This window comes from Panthera leo, chromosome C2, assembly GCF_018350215.1.
Source record: "Panthera leo isolate Ple1 chromosome C2, P.leo_Ple1_pat1.1, whole genome shotgun sequence".
NCBI lineage: Eukaryota > Metazoa > Chordata > Mammalia > Carnivora > Felidae > Panthera > Panthera leo.
The window spans coordinates 65,387,985-65,413,969 of NC_056687.1; the positions used below are offsets into that span (position 1 = coordinate 65,387,985).

Consider the following 25,985-nt stretch of genomic DNA (forward strand, 5'->3'; position numbering starts at 1 on the left):
TTCATCATCCAGTGAGCTGTATAACTTATCTCAGAATCTTCAATACCTATTTTATAGTAGACAGTAAATTGCTTTTTTTTTAATTTATTTTTTTGGGGGGGGGGGAGAGAGAGAGAGAGAGAGAGAGAGAGAGAGAGAGAGAGAGAGAACCGGTGGGGGAAGGGCAGAAAGAGAGGGAGACACAGACTCTGAAGCAGGCTCCAGGCTCTAAGCTGTCAGCACAGAGCCCAATGTGGGGCTCAAACCCAGAAACTATGAGATCATGACCTGAGCCGAAGTTGGAACTGACTGAGCCACCTAGGTGCCCTGACAGTAAATTTGTTTAATAAGTGGATGTATTTATTCATTTAGGAATCATTTTATTAAGCTTTTATTTACCAGGTACTTCAGAGATACCAAATGACCATGTGAAGGACTGTGTCCACAATGAATGCACAGTTGTGTGCAGGAGAGTTGCAAACCATTACTAATGCAAGGTGATCCATGATATTCGTGCTACTATAGCATTGGAAGAAAGAATGAACCCTCAATCTATTTGGGGGATTTGGGGAAGCTACATAAATGTAGTAAGGTTAGCACTGAGTCTTCAAGGAGACCTATATTAGTTGGGGTGCATAAATAGGAAAAAGCATTTTAGGCAAAGAAATCAGTTTGAGCAAAGAGTTGGGAGTGACAAAGTATATGGCTGGTTCAAAAGCCCCAAGAAGTTTAGGAGTAAGCAAAACCAGGAGTATGTGTGGAAAGAGGGATAGCAGCCAAGGAGGCTTATTCTATAAGTGTCTATAGATCACATCAAAGGGATAAAGAAGTCAACTCTAAGGTGTGCCACTAGCCTAACAAGATAATTTGAGCATCATAAATAATAATGGATTAAAATTCATCAGATACGTAAAATGTATGCATTGCTAATGATAACTAAACAAAACCTTACTGGTTAACATTGGAGGTTGCTAGGGGACTAACTAATTTCTCTGAAATTTTATAATTAAAGTGAAAAAGCCCAGCATTTATCACGCCTTTCTTCTAGGATCCCTGTATTTCATGACAACCAGAGCTGGTGAGAGAAAGTTTATAGAAGAATCCCAGGTAATAAAATCATTCAAAGTATTAGAAATCTATTGTTCTAGGATAAGACTTAAGAGACATACCAAAATGCAGTATGAAGACTTTTTTTTTATGCTTTTAATGGGAAAAAAAACCCCAACTATTGAATGATATTTTGGATTCAGCCAAGTTAATTTGAATATGTACTGAGTATTAGATGATAAAAAGGAATTACTAATTTTGTTTCATGTGATAATTGTGGTGAAGTTAAGAAAATCCGTGTCAGTTTGAGATGCAGATTAATTTAAGGGTAAAATGTCTGGGATCTGTTTCAAAATAGTTAAACACGGAGCAGTCGAGGGGATGAAACTAGATGGGCAAAATGTTAATTGTTGATTCTTGGTGATGAGTCCGTGAGGGTTATTAAAAGTGCATTTACCTTTGCCTATGTTTAAAATTTTGCTTAATAGTTTTAAAAGCAGAACAAGCGCTGCGGAAAGGGGATGTCGGAAATGAAAAACCTAAACTATTCTAGAAGATTGAGATTTCCCTGGGATTTCCGAAAGAGTTAAGAATTGTAATGGTCAAATCTCTGCTGGATTTGAAGAGCAGCATCTGGCTGCTCTCCGGGCGAGGGCTCAAGGAGGGCGGTCGAGGGCTCGCGGTACTCTTGTAAGTGCAGTGGGAAGTGAGGACGCCCTTCCCCAGCCGGCATGCTTCCCTCCTCAAGCCTGCCCTTCTTTTCCATCCTTCTGCTCTCCACCCCACACACACTTTTACGCTCCTCCGCGCTCTCCTTTCCCCACTTCCTTCCCTTCCTGAGTCTCGCCCCACCCCTCCCTTTTCTTCACCCTACTGGTCCTTTCCCACACAATCCCCGCCCCTTCCGTTCCAAGCCCCTCCCCGCGCATTCGTCCGGACCATCCTCTCCTGCTCCTCGCCCCGCCCCTTCTCTCGGCGTTCTGGCGGAGGTTACCATAGCTCCCGTGTGCACAACAGCTAGGCTTTTCTAGTTGGTCCCCGGCTGACCGGAGGGAAGAGTCGACACTATGAGCCATGTAGTGACTATCGAGGAGCCCCAGGCCAACCCGCAGGTGTCTCAAACCCGGTGCGGGGTGAAGTCAGGGACCTGGGGCAACGTCTCCTCCAGTCGACCGTATGATTTTCTGTACGGTAAGGGCGGCACCGGACCTCCCTCCAGAGTTGTCGACTCCTGGCCTAGGTGGGCTTTGGGTCGGTGATACACGGCTAAGGGGCGAGGTGAACGGAAGACCAGCCTCGGGACGATCCCCTGACCACGGTTATCCTTTGTTGGGTGAGAGCAGCGCAGAGCTCCCCAGGTGGCGGTGCTCCTGTGCGCGCGTCGGAAGCCGCAGGTGCGCTCTGCGTCTAGGAGGAACACCGCGCGCAGTCGCTTTACTGTCCCCCACCGTCTTTTCCAGATAGTCTGCACAGCTTTAAGCAATCTTTCTGAAACCTGTACCGGGTGTTTTGTTATCCAGAAATGTATGCAATGATTTAGCAGACTTGGAGATTCACTCAACATTCCCTCATTCTAACTGTATGAAGTGCCAGACAAAAATGACCTTCCCTCCCTCATTCTCTGGGCAACTCCAAATTTGGCTTTGTATCTCGCCTTTGTTTTCAGTTTTCTCTCTCTCTTTCAAAACTTATTGTTATTTATTAAAGCACTGCTTATAAACTAGGTCCACTGTGTTCCTTTGGATCAGTAAAACCCCAGTTTATTTTAATGCCCAGCTTGTCCGTTTATGTTCTGTATCTTCTACTGGACCTTAAGTTCTTTGAGTTCTTTAAGTTCTTGTTTTATACATTTTTGCAGCCTTCTCAGCACCTATTCCAGTGTTGGTACATTTTTTTTTTCCGATTTTGCCCTCAGCAGTCCCATGCTTTTCACCTGAATCTTGCATTGCTTTTAACCGTGTGGTATCTCCTCTGGGATTCCCAGGATCTTCTTTCACTGGGAATCAATAGGTTACCCATTTCCTGGTATAGGGGCTTTGTAATGGTTGCTTACATATTCTGGCCTGTGATTTTCTTTATTCACTCTTGGTTTCGTCTTGTAAAATAAATCTAGTAAACCCTTGTAAACACACCATGTTTATTTCAAAAGTAATTTGAGAATGGGATATACTTATTTAGTAAAGACAGGCAAATAATTTATCAAGTTTCCTGTCTTTTATCCTTAAAAGTTTCTCCCCCCCCCCCTTTTTTTTTCTGCAGGGGGTTACTAAATGTTTCCGTGTCCCTTGCAAGGAACAGAAACCCACTCAAAATAGGCCAAATAAAGTTTGGATTCTTCCAATTAGACGGGCAATCTCACGTCTATTAATTGACAGGAAGCATAATATAGCCAGGACAAAGTAGAACCAAGACAGGGAAGATCAGAACTAAGGTGTAGTGCCCTTCTGCTTGATTTCTTGGACCTATTTTTTTTTTTTTAACTTTGTTTAGGTTGTCGGATTTAGCAAGTAAAAATACAGGATGTGCAGTTAAATTTGCATTTGAGATAAATAACAAGTAATATTTTAGTCCCATGCAATATTTGGGATCTATTTATATAAAAAGTTATTCATTGCTTACGTGAAATTTAAATTTAACTGAGGATCCTGTATTTTATCTGGCAACTCTAACCCTGCTTTTTTCTGTGCATATATGTGTCCTTCTTCCATCTGACAGAAAGCCACTTGTTTATGGATTTCTTTTACTATGACAGGGACTGGGGTGGCAGTCTACATGGCCTCTTATCCTAAATAAAGCTCACCTGTGAGTCCTTGTGTATTTTAGCTGCAAATTGGAGAAATAAGATATGTTCTTGACCAGCCAATGAGTTGACTGGCTTGGGTCAGATTTCCATCCTGACAGAAAGAACTGCGGTGGGTAGGTGTTGTGGTCAGTGATACACACACATAAGCACCTTTCCAAGTTTTTTCACCCTTCACCCACCCACACCCCTCAAACCCAATGGCCTTTTCACCATAGTTAATTGTCTGCAAGGCTTTTGCTCCTCCAAGAAGCTTTGGGTGTCTTCATTAAATGTAATTTTTACTTTTCTGATCACTGTAGCAATTAAGGTTAATTCAGATACATTTGTAAAGTACTTTAGAGTTAACATCATTTTTTTATAGATCATACCTCATTTGTGTACCATTTTGCAGTTTCCTCAATTTTTGGCTAAATGTTTTGTGTCTCAAATGTCTAAGTGACCACCATATGTTATCACTTTCCTGAATCTAAATTTGTTGATGGATTAGTAGCTACACTATTGCCCTGATAATTAAAGCCTTTTAAATATATGGTCCATTTAATTTTTCTAGCTTCCAAAAATGTTTTAAAATGCTTTCTAGGTTTATCATAAGCTCTTTCTTGCTATCTTTTCCCCCAGAATATGCAGTTTATTATGCCTTTCCCTAAAAGTAATCATTATGTCTTGGGGTTTGAAATACTTCCTGTCTCTTATGATTACTTGGTGTGACAACTTCCTAGGCTTATTAGAACAGTTTCTACAAGATGGGTAAATTGGCTGAGGGGCTTTCTCATGATTTCCATGAGAAACTTTTCCCTGTAAAATTCATGGGCTTTTGATAATGTAAGGCCTGGGAGCCAGAAGAATTGGAGTTCACATTCTAACTGTTCCATCAGTAAGTGGCTAACTTCTTGAAGCCTCAGTTTCCTCACCTATAAAATGGAGGTCTAGTGCCTACCTCATTGGGTTTTTGTGAGGATTAAATGGAATATTGCACATAAAGCACTTAACACTCGTGTAAGAATAAGCAAGTGATGCCTGATGAGTGCCATTACCTCGGCATCTCAGGGGTCTTTCTATTGCCTTTGAGCAATGATTATGATCACAATTGTAGGGTATGTTACAGAATGTGTAGTCGTAAATCACATAGTATTGTGTAATTATCTTCTATAGATGGCAGGAATGTTTCTATAGATCATGTCTTCATACTCCTTATAGGAATAAGAGGAGAATGGTTTATAATTTATTATTTAGAGTTAGGGGAAATGCAGGCTAAATTCACTTAAGATGAACAACACAGTTGGAACCATAGGCCCAGTGACATCTTTTAAATCACTTAAAAAAAGAATACGAATAGAAGTTTCCCTTTGTCCGATGCTATTCCCAATATATCAGACATGTTGAAGCTATAGCCTTCTTCCCTTTAAACAGGTGCATTCGTCCTGCCTTCAAATTCACTAGTCTGTAATTTTAGGCCATAAAATTTGGCCTTGTCATTCCTAAATCAGCCCAGTTTCCATCACCTTCTCAACTTGAGTCATAGAGGTGGATTTGGGTGATGAAGCTAAAGAAGATAATATCTAAAGGTGATGATTCCCAAGTTTGTATCACAGGTCCAGACTTTATCCCAAACTGTAGATTTGTATATGAAATTGCCTACTTTATATCTCCACTTGGACACATAATAGATACCTAAGCATGCTTTCCTAATGTTCTCCCTACAAACTTGCTCCACCACAGGTTTTCCTGTATCAGTTGATACCAACCCCATACTTTGGCTGCTGAGGCCATCATGTTTCCTTTCTCTCTCTCTCTCACACCATTCCAACACATTAATAAGTCCCTTCTGTTCCACCTTAAAAATATATCTAGAATCCTGCCCTATTTCATCACTTCTGTTGCCACCACCATGGTGCAAACCAACATCATATCTTTTCTCTAGGCTTATTGCAGTAGCCTCCTAATAGGTCTCCCTGCCTCTTCCATTGCTTCCGTGAGGTCTGTTCTTCATGGGCAATCACAATGAACATTTTAAAATGTAAGTCAGATTTTATCGCTTCTTGGCTCAAAATCTTGCAGTGGTTCCCCACTTTACTCAGATTAAAGCCAAATTCTTTTCAGTGGCTCACAAAACTCCATGTGATGTAGGCCCTGGGTAACTTCCCTGACCTTTTATCTATTATGTTTTCCCTCTCTCACTGTGTTTCAATCATGTTGGTCTCTTTGCTGTTCTCCAAACATGTCGGGCATGCCGCTGTTGTAGGGCATTTGCTCTAGCTGTTTTCTCTGCTTCAAACGCTCTTCCTTCAGATAACTGTATAGTTAACTCCCCACTTGCAAGTCTCCTTAAATGTCACCTTCTCAGTGAGGCCTGCCTTGACTACCATGTGTAAAATTGCAGCCCCATCTCCCTTAGCTGTTCTTTCCCCACTTTTTTTTAGTAATACTTACTACCCTCTAACTCTAACGTATTATATAATATGCTAATTTGTTATGTTGTTATTATTATCTTTCTCTCTCATAAAGTCAGGGATCTTTATCTTTTTGTTGATGTGTTCCAAGCACCTTGAACATAGTAGTCAGTCAATAAATCTTTCTTGAAAGAAAGAGAGCTTGAGCCTCTTACAGCTTTTCAACCTTGGGGGGAATATTAAATGTCTGTATCCAGTATATCATTTTTGTTGGGTAACTGAGGAATTATTAGACTCTAGGAACTGACTCACATTATCTAAATTAAATTTAAATTAAATTACTTATAAATCACCATACCAGCATATTAGAAGAAATATGTTACCAAGTCATCTAGACTAGTTGGTCAGGGTATTTGTTTCTTAAGAGATGTGAACTTGGGAAATCAAGTCTGTTTCTGAATAGACTTGCTTATGAATTTAATGCCATACTGTTTAATTTTAAGGGATGGTACAATAAAGCTTGAATATGTCACTTTAAAGATATATCTAACAAGCACATACTTAAAATAATGGCAATCTTTTGTTGAACTTTGGAGAAAAATTTAGTCCTGTCATCAACATACTTACAGATTCAAGGAGTGAATTATAGCTGATTTTATTTATCTCTTGTTAGACAATGACATTACTTACTACATTTATCAATTCTGAGGTACCATGTTGTGAATAGTTTGTATCTTTCTTTTGTCCTGGGGGAAGTAGTGCCCAAATGTGTTATTTCTTTCACTTGCAGATGGGTGTAGTGAGTGTATACATGGTCTTTCATCTTAGACTATTTCCTGGCCTATCCAGACCCAGAAAGTGGTTTGTTCATAGGAGAGAAGATTGCATGTTTAAGCTCTGGTGCTTGAGAACTTATTAGGCCTTCTTTTTGCCTTCCATTTCTATAAACTGACTTTGGAATACATTGAAAAGAGATGAATCTAATATACTCTCACTGGTGGTAGAGTAACAGGGCTGTGAGTTGCTACAGATTTAGGCAGTATCTAATTTTTATAATTTGTTTCCCAATTAAGTAATTACATTGTTTTGCCATTATTCTCAGCCCAGGAGTATGTTCTATTCCTTATACTACCTTATTGCTTATTTTGCAGACCCGTTGTTTATTGTGTCAAGTGAGAAAGACTACGCACAGGCAAATATCCAAGCTAACCTGATTCGAAACAGACTGGTAGGTCTAATTCATTCACTAAGGCAGCCTGATGAACTTGAACCATCTAGTTTTGCTAACTGCACTGATCAGATTAACTAGTCATCAGATCTCCAGTGGATTTTATATTCTGCAGGAATTACTTTGTCATGATTCCTAGGGGACAAGGCATCTTGATACTTGTGGCTCAGTGTGAATATTAATTAATAGTGAATAAAGGATTCATTATAACCTAATTTATTTCAGTGGGGAAAGTTACGTATGCCTGTGTTACAAGAATTCAAGTAGTACAAAAGCGTATATAGTGTGAAGTAAATTTTGACCCTTAGGCCCCTTCTCGTAGTCATCTATTATCAGTTTCTTGGGTATCTTTCTAGAGATAGTCTGTGCATATACAATATCTCTTCTTTCTATGCCACATTCACTGTTTTGTACCTTTAAAAAAATTTTACAATAATAAATAAAATGCTTTAGAAAATCTGATGGTAAAATTTTGTCCTTTTCTTCCCTACCTCCCTGTCTTAATATTAGAGAAAAGTTCCCAGGTTTAGAACCATGTTCAGTAACCTGATTCATTATCCAAGATATTCTCTGTATTGGAGCAAGGCAGACCCTGTCCCACCATTCATCCGTCAGGAATGGAAGAGACATGAGGAGAAACACAGAGAAGCCCTCTGGCACCTTGCCATGTAAGTGTCAGGTAGCTTCAGTTGCTACTCATGTTTTTAATGAATTTATTTTTCTTCTTAAAATTTTTTATTCTTCATTTTTTGAAAGCACAATTGTGATGTTATACCTAGGTTGATTGACCCCCAATTCTCTCTCTTAACCCCTCTACCTAGTTGGGAGGCCTGGGTGGCATAGTCAGTTAAGTGTCTGACTTCAGCTCAGGTCATGACCTCGCAGTTCATAGGTTTGAGCCCCGCGTCAGACTATGTGCTGACAGGTCAGAGCCTGGAGCCTACTTTGGATTCTGTGTCTGCCTCTCTCTGCCCCTTGCCTGCTCACACCCTGTCTCTCTCTCTCTCTCTCTCTCTCTCTCAAAAGTAAATAAACATTGAAAAAAATATGTTAACCCCTCTACCCAAAACAAGCCTGATTCAGGGGCAATGGTTATAGGTTTATAGGTTAGTAGATATTCTCAGAACCTTGGAGTGAATATATATATTAAATAACAACTTGCCAGCAAAGGTAGAGGGGACTGAATTTGTTGTTTCTTTGATCTATCTTGGAAATTGCAACTGTACCTTTCGGCTAGTATCTAAATATATATTTTTGGAGACTTACAGCCAAAGCACCTTCAGAGATAAGTCTCTTGAATTCTTTATTCTTTTAATTATTTGAGTCAAACTTAGTAAATTTTAAAAAGCTACCTTTCAGCATGGACATAAAAAATTGTCTCTTAAAACTCTGTTATTCCTATGTGCTATTAATTAAAAGTATGCATTTTTGTATGTGGGATAGCCTATATCTACTCTTTTCTTACTCTTACTTCCTCTTGTTGGTTCCTGGCTTCCTGGCTCAGGGAAAGTAATTACAGCAAAACCTTGGTTTGAGAGCATAATTCATTCTGGAAACATGCTTGTAATCCAAAGCACTTGTATATCAAAGCGAATTTCCCCATAAGAAATAATGGACACTCAGACGATTAGTTCCACAACCCAAAAATATTCATATAAAAATGATTACAATACTGTAATATAATATAAAATCGTAAGGAAAATACAAAATATAAAGAAAAGTGAACAAATTAACCTGTACTTACCTTTGAAAACCTTCATGGCTGGTGTGAGGGAGACAAGAGAGAGGAGGGTTATTGTGTAGGATGACTTTCACTAATGGAATCACTGCTGTCTCTTGGCTCAGTGGAATCTTTTACTGCATGGGCACCATTGTATACACTCACATGGATATTGACTACAGTACAGTATTAATAAACTCTTTGTCATTTACTATATTTAATGTAACTGGCAATAAGGCAGGAAAGGAAAGTGTCTTATCTGCAGGCAACCTGACCTAGAATGAATCAAAGCATTCCTAGGCTTACTCTTGTATGGAAAAGCAAAGGACTGTCCATAGGTGCTTTGAACTTTTTTTTTTTTTTTAACATTTTCAAGAGACTCAGTCTCTCTTTTCTTTTTTTTTTTTTTTAATTTTTTTTTAACGTTTTATTTATTTTTGAGACAGTGAGAGACAGAGCATGAACAGGGAAGAGCCAGAGAGAGGGAGACACAGAATCTGAAACAGGCTCCAGGCTCTGAGCTGTCAGCACAGAGCCCGACGTGGGGCTCGAACTCATGGACCGAGAGATCATGACCTGAGCCGAAGTCGGCCGCCCAACCAACTGAGCCACCCAGGCGCCCCTGAACTTTTTTTTTTTAACGTTTATTTATTTTTGAGAGAGAAAGCGTGAGTGGGGGAGGGGCAGAGAGAGGGAGACACAGAATCTGAAGCAGGCTCCAGGCTCTGAGCTGTCAGCACAGAGCCTGATGTGGGGCTCGAACTCACAAACTGTGAGATCATGACCTGAGCTGAAGTCGGACGCTTAACCGACTTGAGCCACGCAGGTGCTACTGTCCACAGGTGTTTTGAAGTGACAAGAAAATACCAGTGTCAGTTGTGGGCACCTTCCAACATTCTGAAAAATCACTGATTTCTGCCAAACACCATGGCCTGAGACTGAACAGCTGAGCATGGAAGACGATCACCCACAGCCCCGCAGTGAGAGAGAGAGAGAGAGAGAGAGAGAGAGAGAGAGAGAGAAGAACCATTGGCTCAGTTGTGATCATGTGACATTTGTCATCTGGTACCTCTTGTATGGCAAGACATTGCTCATTTATCAAGTAAAATTTGTTAGAAATGTTTGCTTGTCTTACAGAACACTCACAGAACAAGTTACTCACAATCTAAGGTTTTACTGTGTTATCTAGTCTGAGATGTAGGTCAGTCAGATGCATGTTAGAGAAGACTTTGCTCTCAGTCTCAGATACCCTGTGTATCTCCGACTTTATAGACATAAAAATATGAAATAGAAATGTTTGGAAATGACATGTTAGACTTTAATAATGTTCTCCTGCTTCATTTTAGAACAGATACATCTTTTCAGATGGCCAAAGAGGTTTATGCAGATCCTGAAGTAACTGGAAAGAATCGCTATAAATACTTTGAAAGGTAAAAAGTAATTACTAATGAAAATGAGCCCTGGTATTTTTAGAGAATGTCTTTATGATAATGATACCAGCTGTCACTTCTGAGTGCATGCAGTGTGCCAGGCACCAATTTAAGTGCTTGATATATATAATCAATTTTTACAACAGAAATATAGGATAAGATATATTATCCCCATTTATCAGTAAGGAAGCTGAGACCAAGACAGGAGAAGTAAATTGCTTGAAGTCTCTTAAGTTAATAAGTGGCAGATCTGGGACTTCCAGCTAAATCTGCCTGACTTCAGAGCTATTAGCTGTAAATAGGAACGTATATTTGAGAACAAAATGAAGTCATCAAATCAAGTGAGATGCAGGAGAGACACCATGACAGTCATAGTACATGGGCAGTTGTTATAAGTGGACATGTAGGTGACATTTGCTATCTGTTGTGTGAATGTTGCCAAAACCAACGTGGTTGAAAGTTTCACTTCATTTCATTTGTGATTAATACTCACGTGATAACCATATAGTCAAATTAAAATGAGGATCTCCCTCTAGGTTTTATGTGGTTAGAAAAATAATCTTGTGTCCATCAACTGATGAATGGATAAAGAAATTGTGGTTTATATACACAATGGAGTACTACGTGGCAATGAGAAAGAATGAAATATGGCCCTTTGTAGCAACGTGGATGGAACTGGAGAGTGTGATGCTAAGTGAAATAAGCCATACAGAGAAAGACAGATACCATATGTTTTCACTCTTATGTGGATCCTGAGAAACAACAGAAACCCATGGGGGAGGGGAAGGAAAAAAAAAAAAAAGAGGTTAGAGTGGGAGAGAGCCAAAGCATAAGAGACTGTTAAAAACTGAGAACAAACTGAGGGTTGATGGGGGGGTGGGAGGGAGGGCAGGGTGGGTGATGGGTATTGAGGAGGGCACCTTTTGGGATGAGCACTGGGTGTTGTATGGAAACCAATTTGACAATAAACTTCATATATTGAAAAAAAAAAAGAAAAAGAAAAATAATCTTAATATACATAAGCTTCCTTGGAGAAAGTAAATTTGTAATCTGCATTGTTATTTGTGAGCATCCTCCTTATGGAAGTTATGTGATGCTGATTTTACAGAGAAATGTTAAATTTTTAACATGGTATACTCAATTTCTAGACTTTCTGGGGGTAGTTTTTAAAACTAAATCACTGGGAATTTCAGAATGTCTCAGGGAAGTGGGATCTAATGACCAATTGGAAGTCCAGGTAGAAGGCACCACTTCTGAAAGTGTGACTTCTTTACCATCTTCAGAGAAAACATCAGAATGTTTATTAAAAATGCAGATTCATTAGCTCTACTTTAAATGTACTGAGTCTCCTGGGCTAGACCTGGTAATTTGCATTTTAAACAAAAATCTCCCCACTGCCCAGTGATTTTGTGTTTTCCCAGGTTTGTGGATTACAGATTTATGGGATATTCAAGCTCACTGATTTTAAGGGATGAATCTGAGAGTTGGAATAAGGCACAGAGAGCACACAATGCATAAGTCCCACATGTTTGTGTTCTTTCTCCCGCCAGGCCTTTCCTTCCATTTCATCAACAGATGCCACTTAATGTCGTTTTTGCAGTAACCAAGTAAGTAGCCATTATTTTAAAACTTTTTTTCTAGTTTATTTGCTGTTTGTTCCCATGCTTATTTCCAGAAGATAGTTCTCTAGATCAATATTTTTCAATTCTGGATCACAAATCATTTGAAAGTCATGAAATATTTTAGTGGGTGATGAACAGCATTTTAGAAAACAAAATTGAATAGAAAATAACCAAAAGCATCAGGGTAAATTGCTTTTTTGCTTATAACTTTTGTTTTGGATAGATACATACATACATTCGTATGTAATGGTTATGATGTAAAATGTATTTCTTCTTATTATGAGTTATGGTAAAAATAAAAGTTTAAATATCCTTTTTACTTACCTGAAACACACACTTATTTGGTAACAGTTCTTCAACATTTTATCAAGAAAATGAATCAGTCATGAAATAGGTTTTGAATATTGGAACTTCATAATTTAATAATCATCTAAGCTATACAAGTTAATTTAATATACAAAGATCAGGGGCGCCTGGGTGGCTCAGTTGGTTGAGCATCCGACTTCAGCTCAGGTCATGATCTCAAGGTTCCCGAGTTCGAGCCCTGTGTTGGGATCTGTGCTGACAGCTCAGAGCCTGGAGGCTGCTTTGGATCCTGTGTATCCCTCTCTCTGTGCCCCTCCCCTACTCATGCTCTATCTGTCTCTGTCTCTCAAAAATAAAAAATAAAAATGTTTAATATGCAAAGATCAATAAAACATGGTTTCTGTCCCAAAGAGGATTGGACCAAGGTAAGAGAGAAGTAAAGGATAAGAGCCGGATCTGGGATTAATGTCCAGTTTCCTAGTCTTTTGTTTTAGGGCTATACTGTTTTTGCTATTACTGTTTCCTGTGTCAGTATAACTTAATGTTTGTCTGAGAGAAAAAAATGAAATGATCAGGAAAAGAAACCTTTTTTAAGGTCTCAGATTTCTGAATCGAAACTTAGATAGGGCTTGCCTTTCAAACAAGCATTTAAAGGATATGGTTACCCCTTATTATATAGCATTTTATGAATAGAATATATGTTATCAAATGTCTGTAATCCTTAAGATAAATGCCAGTTATGATCCCAATTCTCCTTTGATTTTTTTAAGACTGCATGGATACCTATGGCTCTTACATAGATGGAAAATAGATTTCTTTCTTTCCCCCTTGACAGAGCAACTTTGTGTGGTTCATTTTACCCAAGGACAGCTGCAGACTTGTTTTTAGTGAAATGTTTTATATGAGCAAAGGGAGAGATATGAGACCAGTAGATCCCTAAAGATACCTTTGATAATACTTTAAATGTAGGCTCACTGGATCATCTACTTTGGAGGTCATAATTACATCAGGTTTAAAAGTTGTTCATTTAATTATGGTGAGTTCTGAGGTCTACAGTCATGAACACTGGGCCTTTTCACTTCTTTTCTAAATTAACTGTGACATGAGGGATTTCCTATAACAAACTTTGACAGTTGACATCTTAGATAATCTCTGTCCTTCTTAGAAGTTTTTAAAGAATCAATCAGTATCCCTGAATGAAGTCAGCTCTGGAATTCTGGCCATGATGAATTTCTGAGCAGTGAGGATAATTCCACCTTATGTTAGCAGGGATGGACTTGTCTGGGGACCAGCTGGCCTTCTCCAGCCATACCCTTTTCATGTTTAGCTGTTGGAGTCTTTACTTACTCATTCTATGAAGCTAGCATTACCTTGATTCCAAAACCAGACAAAGACCCCACTAAAAAGGAGAACTATTGGCCAATATCCCTGATGAACGTGGACGCAGAAATTCTCAACAAGATACTAGCAAATCAAATTCAACAGTATATTAAAAGAATTATTCACCATGATCAAATGGGATTCATTCTTGGGCTGCAGGTCTCGTTCAATATTCACAAATCAATCAATGTGACACACCACATTAATAGAAGAAAGGATAAGAACCATGTGATCTTGTCAATAGATGTAGAGAAAGCACTTGACAAAATATAGCATCCTCTCTTAATAAAAACCCTCAAGTAAGTTGGGATAAAAGGAACATACCTTAATGTCATAAAAGCCATATACAAAGGGCCCATAGCTAATATCATCCTCAGTGGGGAAAAACTGAGTGCTTTACCCCTGAAGTCAGGAACATGACAGAGATGTCCATTCTCACCACTGTTGTTCAACATAGTGTTGGAAATCCTGGCCTCAGCAATCAGACAACAACACAAAATAAAAAGCATCTGAATTGGTAAAGAAGTCAAATTTGCACTCTTCGCAGATGACATGATACTCTACATGGAAAACCTGACTTGACCAAAAAACTGCTAGAGCTGATATATGAACTCAGCAAAGTTGCAGGATGTAAAATCAATGTACAGACATCAGTTGCATTTCTATACACCAATAATGAAGTAACAGAAAGAGATATCAAGGAATCGATCCCATTTATAATTGTACCAAGAACCATAAAATACCTAGGAACAAACCTAACCAAAGATGTAAAAGACCTGTATGCTAAAAACTGTAGAAAGTTTATAAAGAAATTGAAGAAGACATAAAGAAATGGAAAAACACTCTATGCTCATGGATTAGAAAAACAAATATTGTTAAAACGTTGATACTATCCAAAGCAATCTACACATTCAGTGGAATCCCTATCAAAATTGTACCAGCATTCTTCACAGGGCCAGAACAATCCTAAAATGTGTTTGGAACCACAGAAGACCCTGAATAGCCAAAGTAATGTTGAAAAAGAAAACCAAAGCTGGAGGTATTACAATCCCAGACTTTTGCCTGTATTACAAAGCTGTAATCATCAAGACAGTATGGTGTTGGCACCAAAACAGACACATAGATAAATGGAATAGAATAGAGAACCCAGAAATGGACCCATAAGTATATGGCCAACTAATCTTTGACAAAGCAGGAAGGAGTATCCAATGGAAAAAAGACAGTCTCTTTAGCAAATGGAGCTGGGAAAACTGGACAGCAACATGCAGAAGAATGAAACTGGCCCACTTTCTTACACCATACACAAAAGTAAATTCAAAACGGATGAAAGACCTAAATGTGAGACAGGAAACCATCAAAATCCTAGAGGAGAAAACAGGCAGTAAGCTCTTTGACATTGGTCATAGCACCTTCATACTGGGCAAGGGAAACAAAAGCAAAAATAAACTAATGAGACTTCATCAAGGTAAAAAGGCTCTGCATAGTGACGGAAGCTATAAAACTAAAAAGGCAACCAATGGAATGTTAGAAGATATTTGCAAATGGCATATCGGATAAAGGGTTAGTATCCAAAATCTAAAAAGAACTTAATAAACTCAACACCCAAAAAACAATCCAGTGAAGAAATGGGCAGAAGACATGAATAGATACTTTTTCAAAGAAGAAATCAAGATAGCAAACACACATGAAAAGATGCTCAACAGTGCTCATCATCAGGGAAATACAAATCAAAACCACAGTGAGATACCACCTCACATCGGTCAGAATGGCTAAAATTAACAAATCAGGAAACAACAGATGCTGGTGAGGATGTGGAGAAAAAGGAACCCTCTTGCATTGTTGGTGGGAATGATACTCTACATGGAAAATCTGACACTACCAAAAAACTGCTAGAGCTGATACAGTGGTGCAGCCACTCTGGAAAACAGTGTGGAGGTTCCTCAAAAAATTAAAGAGAACTGCCCTACGACCCAGCAATTGCACCACTAGGAATTTATCCAAAGAATACAAAAATGCTGATTTGGAGGGGCACATGGACCCCAATGTTTATAGCAGTGCTATCAGCAATAGTCAAATTATGGAAAGAGCCCAAATGTCTATCAACTGATGAATGGATTAAGAAGATGTGGTGTGTGTGTGTGTGTGTGTGTGTGTATCTATATATCTATATATCTATATATCTATATATCTATATATCTATATCTATAGATATAGATATAGATATAGATATAGATATAGATATATATAATGGAATACTTTTTGGTGATGAAAAAGAATGAAATCTTGCCATTTGCCACAATGTGGATGGAACTAGAGGATGTTATGCTAAGTGAAATAAACCAGTCAGAGAAAGACGGATATCATATTGTTTCACTCATATGTGGAATTTGGGAGGCCTTAACAGATGAACATAGGGGAAGGGAAGGAAAAATAAGATAAAAAGAGAGAGGGAGGCAAACCATAAGAGACTCTTAAATACAGAGAACAAACTGAGGGTTGATGGGGGAGGGGCGGTTAAATGGGTGACGGGCATTAAGGAGGACACTTTTTGCGATGAGCACTGGGTGTCATATGTAAGAGATGAATCACTGGGTTCTACTCCTGAAGCCAAGACTACACAGTACGTTAACTGATCTGAGAATAATAAAATAAAAATTTTAAAAAGAAAATAAAGATGGTTACTATGAAAAAAAGATAATAAGGGAATACTATGAATAACTCTATGCTTGCAAATTTGATAACCTAGATGAAAAGCTAATCACTTGAAAGACACAACTTGTCAAAACTCACACAAGAGGAAATTGGCAATGTAAATAGACCTGTATCAAAGAAATCGAATCAATAAGTACTAACATTCCAAAACATAAAGCACCAGAACCAGATGGATCTACTGGTGAATTCTACCAAACACTTAAGAAATGATACCATTGTCTGCAATCTCTTTAGATAATAGAAGCAGAGAGAATACTTTCTAACTTTATGCGGTCAGCATTATTCAAATGCCAAAATCAGACAAAGACATTAAAAGAAAGCTACAGACCATTATCTCTCATGAACATAGGCACAGATATCCTCAACCAAATGTTAGCAAATGACCAAGCACTATGACCATGTAAGATTGTCCAGATTTGCAAAGCTGGTTCAGCATTTGGAAATCAATTAGTGTCATCTGTCATATCAACAAGCTGAACAAGAAAAATCACATGACCAAATTGATAGAGGCAGAAAAAGTATTTGAAATACCCAGTGCCCATTCATGATAAAAGCTGAGTAAACTAGGAATAGAGGGAAACATCCTCAACTTGATAAAGAACATGTACAAAAAAACTACAACATACTTAATGGTGAGAAATTTGGAGCTTTTCCCCTAAGATCAGGAACAAGGCAGGGATGGCCCCTCTCACCCCTCCTTTTCAACATCATAGAAGTCCTAGCTAATGCAGTAAGATAAGAAAAGGAAATAAAAGTTATACAGATTGGGAAAGAAGAAATCTCTTTGTTAGCAGATGCCATGTTCATCTATGTAGACAATCAGAAAGAAAGGGCTAAACAAACCTAGAACTAATAAGTGATTATAGTAAGGCTGTAGGATACAAGGTTCATATACAGAAGTCAATTCCTTTCTATATATCACCAATGAACAAGTGGGATTTAAAATTAAAAATACAAAACCATTTACACTACTATAAAAAATGGGGTATTTAGGTATAAACTAAACAAGATATATACAAGATCTATATGGGGAACACTGAAACTTCGATAAAGAAATAAAAGAATAAATAAATGGAGAGGTATTCCATGTTCATGGATGAGAAGACTCAATATTGTCAAGATGTTCGGTTTTCCCAACCTGATTTATAGATTTAATGTAATCTCAATCAAAATCCCTGAAAGCTATTTTATGGATTTCAACAAACTGATTTTAGAACTTATATGAAGAGGCAAGAGCCCCAGAATAGCCAACACAATATTGAAGGAGAAGAACAAAGTTGGAGGACTGACACTACCTGACATCAAGACCTACTATTAAGCCATAGTAATCAAGACAGAGTGGTATTGGGGAAAGAATAGACAAAAAGATCAGTGAACTAGAACAGAGAGCCAGATATAGCCCACATAAATATAATCAACTAATCTTTGACAAAAAGAACAAAGGCAATCTAATGGAGTAAAGGTAGTCTTTTCAACAAATGGTGCTGGGACAACTGGACATCCACATGCAAAAAAACAAAATAACAAAAAGGAATCCAGACACAGAACTTACACCCTTCACAAAAATTAATTCAAAATGGATCACAGATCTCAATGTAGAATGCAAAACTGTAAAACTTTTAGAAGATAACATAGGAAAAATCCTAGATGACTTTGGGTACAGCAATGACTTTTTAGCTATAACACCAAAGGTACAATCCTTTTAAGAAATGATGGAGGGTTGCCCAGGTGGGTCAGTCAGTTAAGTGTCCTACTTTGGCTCAGGCCATGATCTCACAGTTCATGAGTTCAAGCCCCACATCAGGCTCTCTACTGTCAGTGCAGAGCCTGCTTTGGATCCTCTGTGTCCCTCTCTTTCTGCCCCTACTTCACTTGCATGCACATTCTCTCTCTTTCAAAAATAAACATTAAAAATTAAAAAAAAAAGAAATGATGGATAATATGGACTTCATTAATTAAAAACCTCTGGTTTTTTGAGCTATGATGGCAGAGTAGTAGGAGGACCCTAGGCTTGACTCTTCCTTGAACATAGATAAATATCAAATCATTCTGAACACCCGAGAAATCTGAGGACTGGCAGAACAAACTGCACAACTAGAGGGAGAGAAGAAGTCACATCATGGAAGGTAGCAGGTGCAGAGATGTGATTTGGGGGAGAAAAGGATTGTGGAGGGGAGGGAGCCTTGATCATGGAGAGAGGTGAGAGAAAGAGAGTGAGTGTTGCATAAGGGATTCCACAAGGAAAACATTTCCGCAAAGCCATTGACTGTGGAAATGAAAAAGGCTGATTATCATAGTTTTTATAACCAGTAGAGTTCAAAGACTGAAGTTTTAGAGTTTCCTGCCATGGCTGATATGGAATCTGGCAGGTGAGGCAGTGCTCCTGGGGAGAAGGAGGGAGGAGAACCTGGAAGCAGACTGTGCGAACTGAGGATTCCCTCAGACACACTGGAAGAGGTGGTTCCCCCTTCTTGGAGTGCATCTGGGAGAAGTGGCATTGCCTCTCTGGTGACAAAAGAACCAGCAGGTGCCATTATGCTCCCCTGCCCATAAGCATAGGCACAGGGACACCGGCTGCAGGCAGCTGACCTGGACACTGGCTTTTTGCTGCACTTTATTCCAAACTCCAAGTTCCTATGTGTTGGTGCAGCTGCTCTTCAGGGACAAACCTGCACCAGCCCCAGTGTGACAAGACCCACCCCTAGAGGACCAGCATGGGTCTGTACCATGCCATGTCCCTAAAGTTTGGAGTTTTAAAACTCAATTGGCCTGCCTGGGATAAAACCCAGGTACACTGCACTGCTGGGTGGGCAGATGACTTGGACAGACAGGGTGAAGGCAAGGATCTGAGGGACACCTGAGACACGTGAGGGGAGATTGTTCGCTCTTCTGTGATGGCTTCCCAGAGACCAGTGGGTGTGAACTCCCACTCCAGGATGAGGGAGAGGGCTGGCACCATTTCCCTTCCCTGCTCCTCAGCATAAACTAACTTCAGTAAGCAACACAGCACCAATAGTGGTGGCCTAAAACACTTATACCAAGCCCCGCCTTGCTGCACTCTGCAGGTGCTTCTTTACTAGGGGAAATGTTTTTGAGAATCAGAGCAGGAGGACCCTCCCACCCAAAGACCAGCACAAACCCCTCACATGCACCAAATCTACTGATCATAGAGTGCTGCAAAGCTTCACTACTAGTGGAAATAACATCAGGTCTCTCTTAACAAACAGACCAGAGCACACCTAGTTAAAACTTGCCACACTCTGGCCAAAGTCCAAATACTTCCCACTATAGGCAAGGAGAAACTCTATAGAGGACTGACCTGAGAGAAAGAGCAGCCAAAAGACAGAAGCAGAGAGCACACAGCATACACCAGAGACAGTTTCTGAAGTGCCAGGTCCTGGACAGTATATGACCTCTGCTTCATAAAGCCATTACTCTCAGGAGCAGAAAATATAACAGGCTTTCCTAACAGAGACTTAGACAAAATGCCAAAATGGAAGAATTCATCCCAAAAGAAAGAATGAGAAAAGGTCATGGCCAGGGATCTAATCAAAACAGATATAAGTAATATACCTGATCTAGACTTTAAAACAACAATCATAAGGATACTAGCTGGGCTTTAGAAAAGCATAAAGACATCAGAGAGTCTATTACCACAGAGGTTGAAAGACCTAAAAACTAGTCAGGTCAAGATAAAAACTGCTATAACCAAGATGCAAAACTGACTTGATGTATTGACAACAAGGATGGATGAAGCAGAGGAATGAATCAGTGATATAGACGACAATATTATGGAAAATAATAAAGCTGAAAAGAAGAGGGAAAGAAAAGTATTGGATCATGAAAGTAGGCTTAGGGAACTTAGCAACTCCATAAAGCATAATAACGTTCATATCATAAAGAGTCCCAGAAGAAGAAGAGAGGGAAAAAGGAGGAGAAAGTCTGTTTGAGGAAATTATAGCTGAAAACATCCCTCATCTAGGGAAGGAAACAGACCTCCAAATCTAGGGGCCACAGAGAACTGCCATCAAAATCAAGAAAAGCAGGCCAGCACCAAGACATATTGTAGTAAAATTTACAAAATACAGAGATGAGGGGGAAAAAAAACAAAACTAGGGTACTTGGAGACAATGTAATATATTATTCATCACTAAAAAGAAATGAGCTTTCAAGACATGAAAAGAAATGAAAAAGAAATCTTAAATACATATCACTGGTGAAAGAAACCAATCAGGAAAGGCTATATACTGTATGATTTCAACTGTGTGACATTCTGGAAAAGGCAAAACTATGGAGATTATAAAAGGATCATTTATTGTCAGGGGGTTGAGGGGCATGGATGAATAGAAGGAGCACAGAAGATTTTTAGGGTGGGGAAAATGCTCTGTATGATCCTATAATGGTGGATACATGTTATATATGTATACATATATACATAAGGATTTGTCCAACCCATAGAATGTATAACACCAAAGAGTGAACTCTAATGTACACTGTAGGATGATTATGATGTGTAAATTTAGGCTCCTTAGTTTTTTTTTTTTTATGTTTATTCAGTTTTGAGAGCGAGTGAGAGGAGGCAGAGCACGAGTGGGGGAGGGTCAGAGAGAGAGGGAGAAGAATCCAAGGCAGGCTCTAGGCTCTGAGTTGCCAGCACAGATCCTGATGCAGGGCTCGAACTCATGAACTGTGAGATCATGACCTGAGCAAAAGTCAGAAGCCCAACCTACTGAACCATCCAGGTGCCCCTGAAAAAATTAAGTCTAAGTTTACAGAATTACAGAACAGGATTTGCTACTTTGTGAAACCCCTCTTTGTGTTTAGTTTCATTGGGCTGGAAGGGAAAATCTAGAAGACTACAGGTATGGCAGATAGTCCGTGCTCCTGGTGTCTATGTGGTAGTTAGGAAAGAAACCGTATTAAGTTATTATAGGACTTCTGTCAAAGTAGCATTCCCCCTTTGCATCCTCTCCTTTGACCCACCTACAAAGGTCTTAAGTCACCATAAAGCTTAGTCGGAAGGATTCATGAATTTTATTTGTTGTTGTTGTTGTTGTGTATTCATTTATTTTGAGAGAGAGAGAGCGTGCGTGCTAGTGGGGGAGGGGCAGAGAGAGGGAGAGAGAGAACCCCAAACTGGCTCTGTGCTGTCACAAACCCTGAGATCATGACCTCAGCCAAGATCAGGAGTTGGACGCTTAACTGACTGAGCCACCCAGGTGTCCCTCATTAGGTCTTATCCTAGCATACTTGATCAGATGGCTCAAATATGTAATTTTTAATTCAGAAAACAATTTATTCTTTTGATTCAAACTAATGGTATTATATAATAATATGCATAAGATCTGGGATGATATAAACCTGATTTGAAGTTATTTCCTCAACAAGAATTTTTATAGTAGAATAATTTCTGCTGAAAACGTAAGAAATTATAAACACTTAAATTATCTACATATTTTAGAAATTCATAGCAGCTGCTAAAAAAATTATTTCCATACCATTAGAATTCAGCATTAATAACAAATTAAAGTACTATTTAAAAAAAAAGTACTATTTCATTACAGGTTGAACCTCCAAATAGGTACTTCTTTCTAGCTCATTTGAAATGCATTTTTTTAAGAGCTAAGCTGTATATGTTTTGCTTATATATAAACACCTCTCATTACCTTTGACTGTTTTTTAAAATGGAAATTCCTCTTTTTTGCTGTTATAGCTTTTTGTTTATGTAATTTAACTAATTCTTTTACCAACTAGAAAACATATTCTTTTAAATGGAAATAGCTATGTTGTTTTTTTCCTCATTTTAATAGTAATACATGTCCAGGTTAAAAAAAAAAAGAGAATTTAGAAAACTATAAATATGAAAAAAATCTGTAATCCTACTATCCAGAAATAATTGTTACTTTATTGTATATCCATCTAGGCATTTTCTATGCACAAAACACGGGTTTTAAATAAAAATAATGTACTCCTGTTGTACATACTGCTTCATAGTGCCCTTTTTTTCTATTTTACATTGAATCATGGACATTTTTGTATGTTCATAAATACAGATTTCATTGTTACTTTTAATAGCTGCATAAATTTCATTATAAGCATGCCATATTTTTTGAAGTAGTTTTTCTATTCATGGTGATCATTTAAGTTTGATTTTTCTTGAAAAAGACCCACATGAATACATTAGAAAGATTTCCATGAAGTATGGTTTAGTTAAAAAAGCAACATGCAAAAAGGTATTCATAATAAGATTCCATGTTAGCAAAACAATAAAATAACACTCTACATGTGTGTATTTGTGTGAGTGTAGAAGAATAAGAGTGGGTAAAAATACAGCAAGATTCAAGGATAATTCAAGAATATATTCTAGATCTAGGATATACAGAGAGGGTACTACTGTGGGTGTTAGGGAGGAAAAGATATTGAGGGAAGCTAACTCAAAAGTAAAGGAAAAAAGCACTGCACTAAAACATTAAAGCATATGTACTATCATATGTTTTGTTACAAAAATTATGTATAAGAGTAGGCATATGTTTAAATGAATCAACTAAAAATTTTTTTCTGTACTTAAAAAGAGCCAGATCAGGTCATGATCTCATGGTTCCTGAGACTGAGCCCTGCATCAAGCTCCATGCTGACACCACAGAGTCTGCTTGGGATTCTCTCTCTCTGCCCCTCCTCTGCTTGCTCATGTGCTCACTCTCTGTCTCTCAAAATAAATAACTAAACCAAAAAATAAATTAAAAAGCCAGAATAAAAAAATAAGATGAAAATAATGGATCCAAGGTTGATGCCTAATAACCTCAGTTGTAACTATTTTTTAATTGGCTATTAAAAAAAGAGTTTGTAATTTTTTACTCTTACACGTGAGACTTTATGAACATATTTGTATTTATCTCTGTACACTTGTCCAGTTATTTTCTAGAATAAATTCCTAGGAGTGCAGTTGCTGGGACAAAGGGTTGGTTTTTTTTTTTTTCTTTTTAAGTTTATTTATTTTGAGAGAGAGAGGGAGAGTACAAGCTGGTGAGGGGCAGAGAGAGACGGAGAGAGAGAATCCCAAGCTTGAGCTCATGTGGGGCTCAAACTCCTGAACCGCAAAATCACAACCTGAACCAAAACTGAGTCAGATGCTTAACTGACTGAGCCACCCACATGCCCCCAAAAGGGTATTTTTAAAGGTTGGATAAGATAACCTGTCAGATAAAGGTTAGATCGATAAGTTACCTTCTAGTTAGGTTGTGTCTATTTGTATTTCAGTCAACAGTTTATGAGAATGCCTGTTTCTTCACCACTTTGTCAATGCTAGGTATTTTCAGTCTTCTCAGTCTTTGCTTATGTGATGTAATAAAATATCATCTTGCTGTTTTACTTTATTTTTCTTTGATTACTAGTTATATTCATTAATTTTTCATGTGTTAGAAGTTTTACTTTTTGTTTTGTGAATTGTCCTTTACCCATTTTTTCTTTTGGTATTTGACTGTCATTGATTTATAAGGACTTTTTGTGTAGAAAGGCTATTTAACTTTTATCATATATGTTGTAAAACGTATTCCTAAGTGTGCCATTCATATTTTAAATTTGTTTATGACATTTTGAGGTGTAGAAGTTTCAACTTAACCTTAATTCTATTGATCACTTCCTTTTATAGTCTCTGGCTTTTGAGCCATGCTGAGAAACACTTTCACTCAAAGATGGTATATTTACTCATGTTTCCTATTACTTTTATAGTCTCGTTTTTACATTAAATGCTTTAAAATATCTGGAATTAATTTTTGTCTAAGGGATGAGATAACTATTCCATAATTAACCAAGTGATCCCAGCATTAATTATTGAATTGTCCATCTAGAAAGAGCCTTATTTTTTAAAAATTCAGAAAGAATCTCTTCTTTTTTCTCTGTTCCTGTATTTCTAGAGGGAAACAGCTAAAATTGGATGTGTAACTACAAGCAGAGCGGAAAGAAACTAGGAAGTAGCAATTCTAAACATGTTCAGAAGTAACTGTATGACAAGCTAGAATCCACCTTTTATAACTCTATGTTCAACCCTGCCCAATGATATACAGATGAACAGGCACTTTTATGAATAGACCTGGGCATTTATATCCCTTCAGTTTCTTGGCAGAGGTGAGAATAGCAAGGCAGTTCACTCAAGATAATTGGCCACAGTCCTGGTTACACTGGGTGCATGAATTTGTGCATGTTTAAAGGGGGCATAGGCTTAGTGAAGCTAAGGATTCATTTCTGCCTGACTATGTAGTATTGTAAGTGATTGGATCAGGTTTTAATTTTTAAAATAATTTTCCCTTTTAGGACAGAGCCATATACTTTTCCTCCTACTTCTGCTAAGTACCCACCGATCCCTTCAAAGTGTACTGTGGGCACTCAGACTGATTATCGGGATGCTGAAGTTCAAACAGATCCATATTCTCCAGAATATGTAGTATGTCAGGAGTCAATCCCTGAGCTCTTGACCCTGGCTACTCTTACTTGGGGTGAGTTGGTAATTGTCTTGGATATTTGTAGATGCCTGTCTTGATAACCATGCATGCTATTGAGTTGCTGGAAATGATGTACTTAGAAGCAACTATGGTATAAAGTGTTGCTATTTAAAATGTCTTGCTCAACAGAGCTACTTCATAGACTCATACGTTTTCTGATACTTTTGTTCAAAGAGAGGTATGCCGTTTTCATTGCAAGGAGGCTTATTATACTTTATCCCTGAAGACTGAAGTTTTATTTTGGCTTAATTTTGTGGTTGCTTTGCTGACTAGTCACCTCCCTGTTCTCAGTTTTTCCTAGTGAATCAGTTCCTTTTCATTGAACAGTCCTTACTCCTTTACACATAAACCTTTTTTGAGTGTATAATACTGAATGTATATTCCACCATATGTAACAATATTATCTTACTTTGACAAAATATCTTGCAATTTACCAAAGCTCTCTTACATACCCTATTGGACAGTTTGGATGATTTCTTTTTTTAAATTTTTAAAAAAAATGTTTATTATTTATTTTTGAGAGAGAGAGAGAGAGAGAGAGAGAGAGCGAGCAGGGGAGGGGCAGAGAGAGAGGGAGACACAGAATCTGAAGCAGGTTCCAGGCTCTGAGCTGTCACATAGAGGCCAATGTGGGGCTTGAACTTACAAACTGTGAGGTCATGACTGAGCTGAAGTTGGACGCTTAACTGACTGAGCCACCCAAGCACCTCGATGATTTCTTTTGATATTATCTCTGAAATGCTAATATAGTTCAGGCTCAGAAAGTCACTCTTTGATGGTATTAAAATCTGACCTAGGCCTATATAATGTGAAATTAGAAAAATTAATAAGAAAAGGGGCTTTTATAAATGACTAGACATTAGCTTATTG

The 25,985-nt window shown here is 38.2% G+C and overlaps 1 protein-coding gene across 5 annotated transcripts in view; it reads left to right on the forward strand.

The window, feature by feature from the left end:
- Positions 1-1,998: 1,998 nt before the first annotated feature.
- Positions 1,999-25,985, forward strand: part of CFAP91 (cilia and flagella associated protein 91) — an 85,549-nt gene continuing 61,562 nt past the window's right edge. For 4 of the 5 annotated variants that reach the window (XM_042956014.1, XM_042956012.1, XM_042956015.1 and 1 more), the window contains exons 1-6: positions 1,999-2,217; positions 7,371-7,447; positions 7,958-8,115; positions 10,514-10,597; positions 12,148-12,204; positions 24,928-25,109. In XM_042956014.1, the coding sequence (XP_042811948.1) occupies positions 2,094-2,217; positions 7,371-7,447; positions 7,958-8,115; positions 10,514-10,597; positions 12,148-12,204; positions 24,928-25,109 (682 nt within the window). In that variant the 5' untranslated portion in view covers positions 1,999-2,093. Of the gene's footprint in view, positions 2,218-2,347; positions 2,421-7,370; positions 7,448-7,957; positions 8,116-10,513; positions 10,598-12,147; positions 12,205-24,927; positions 25,110-25,985 lie in introns of those variants that run through there. The other variant, XM_042956016.1, reaches the window with a different exon arrangement.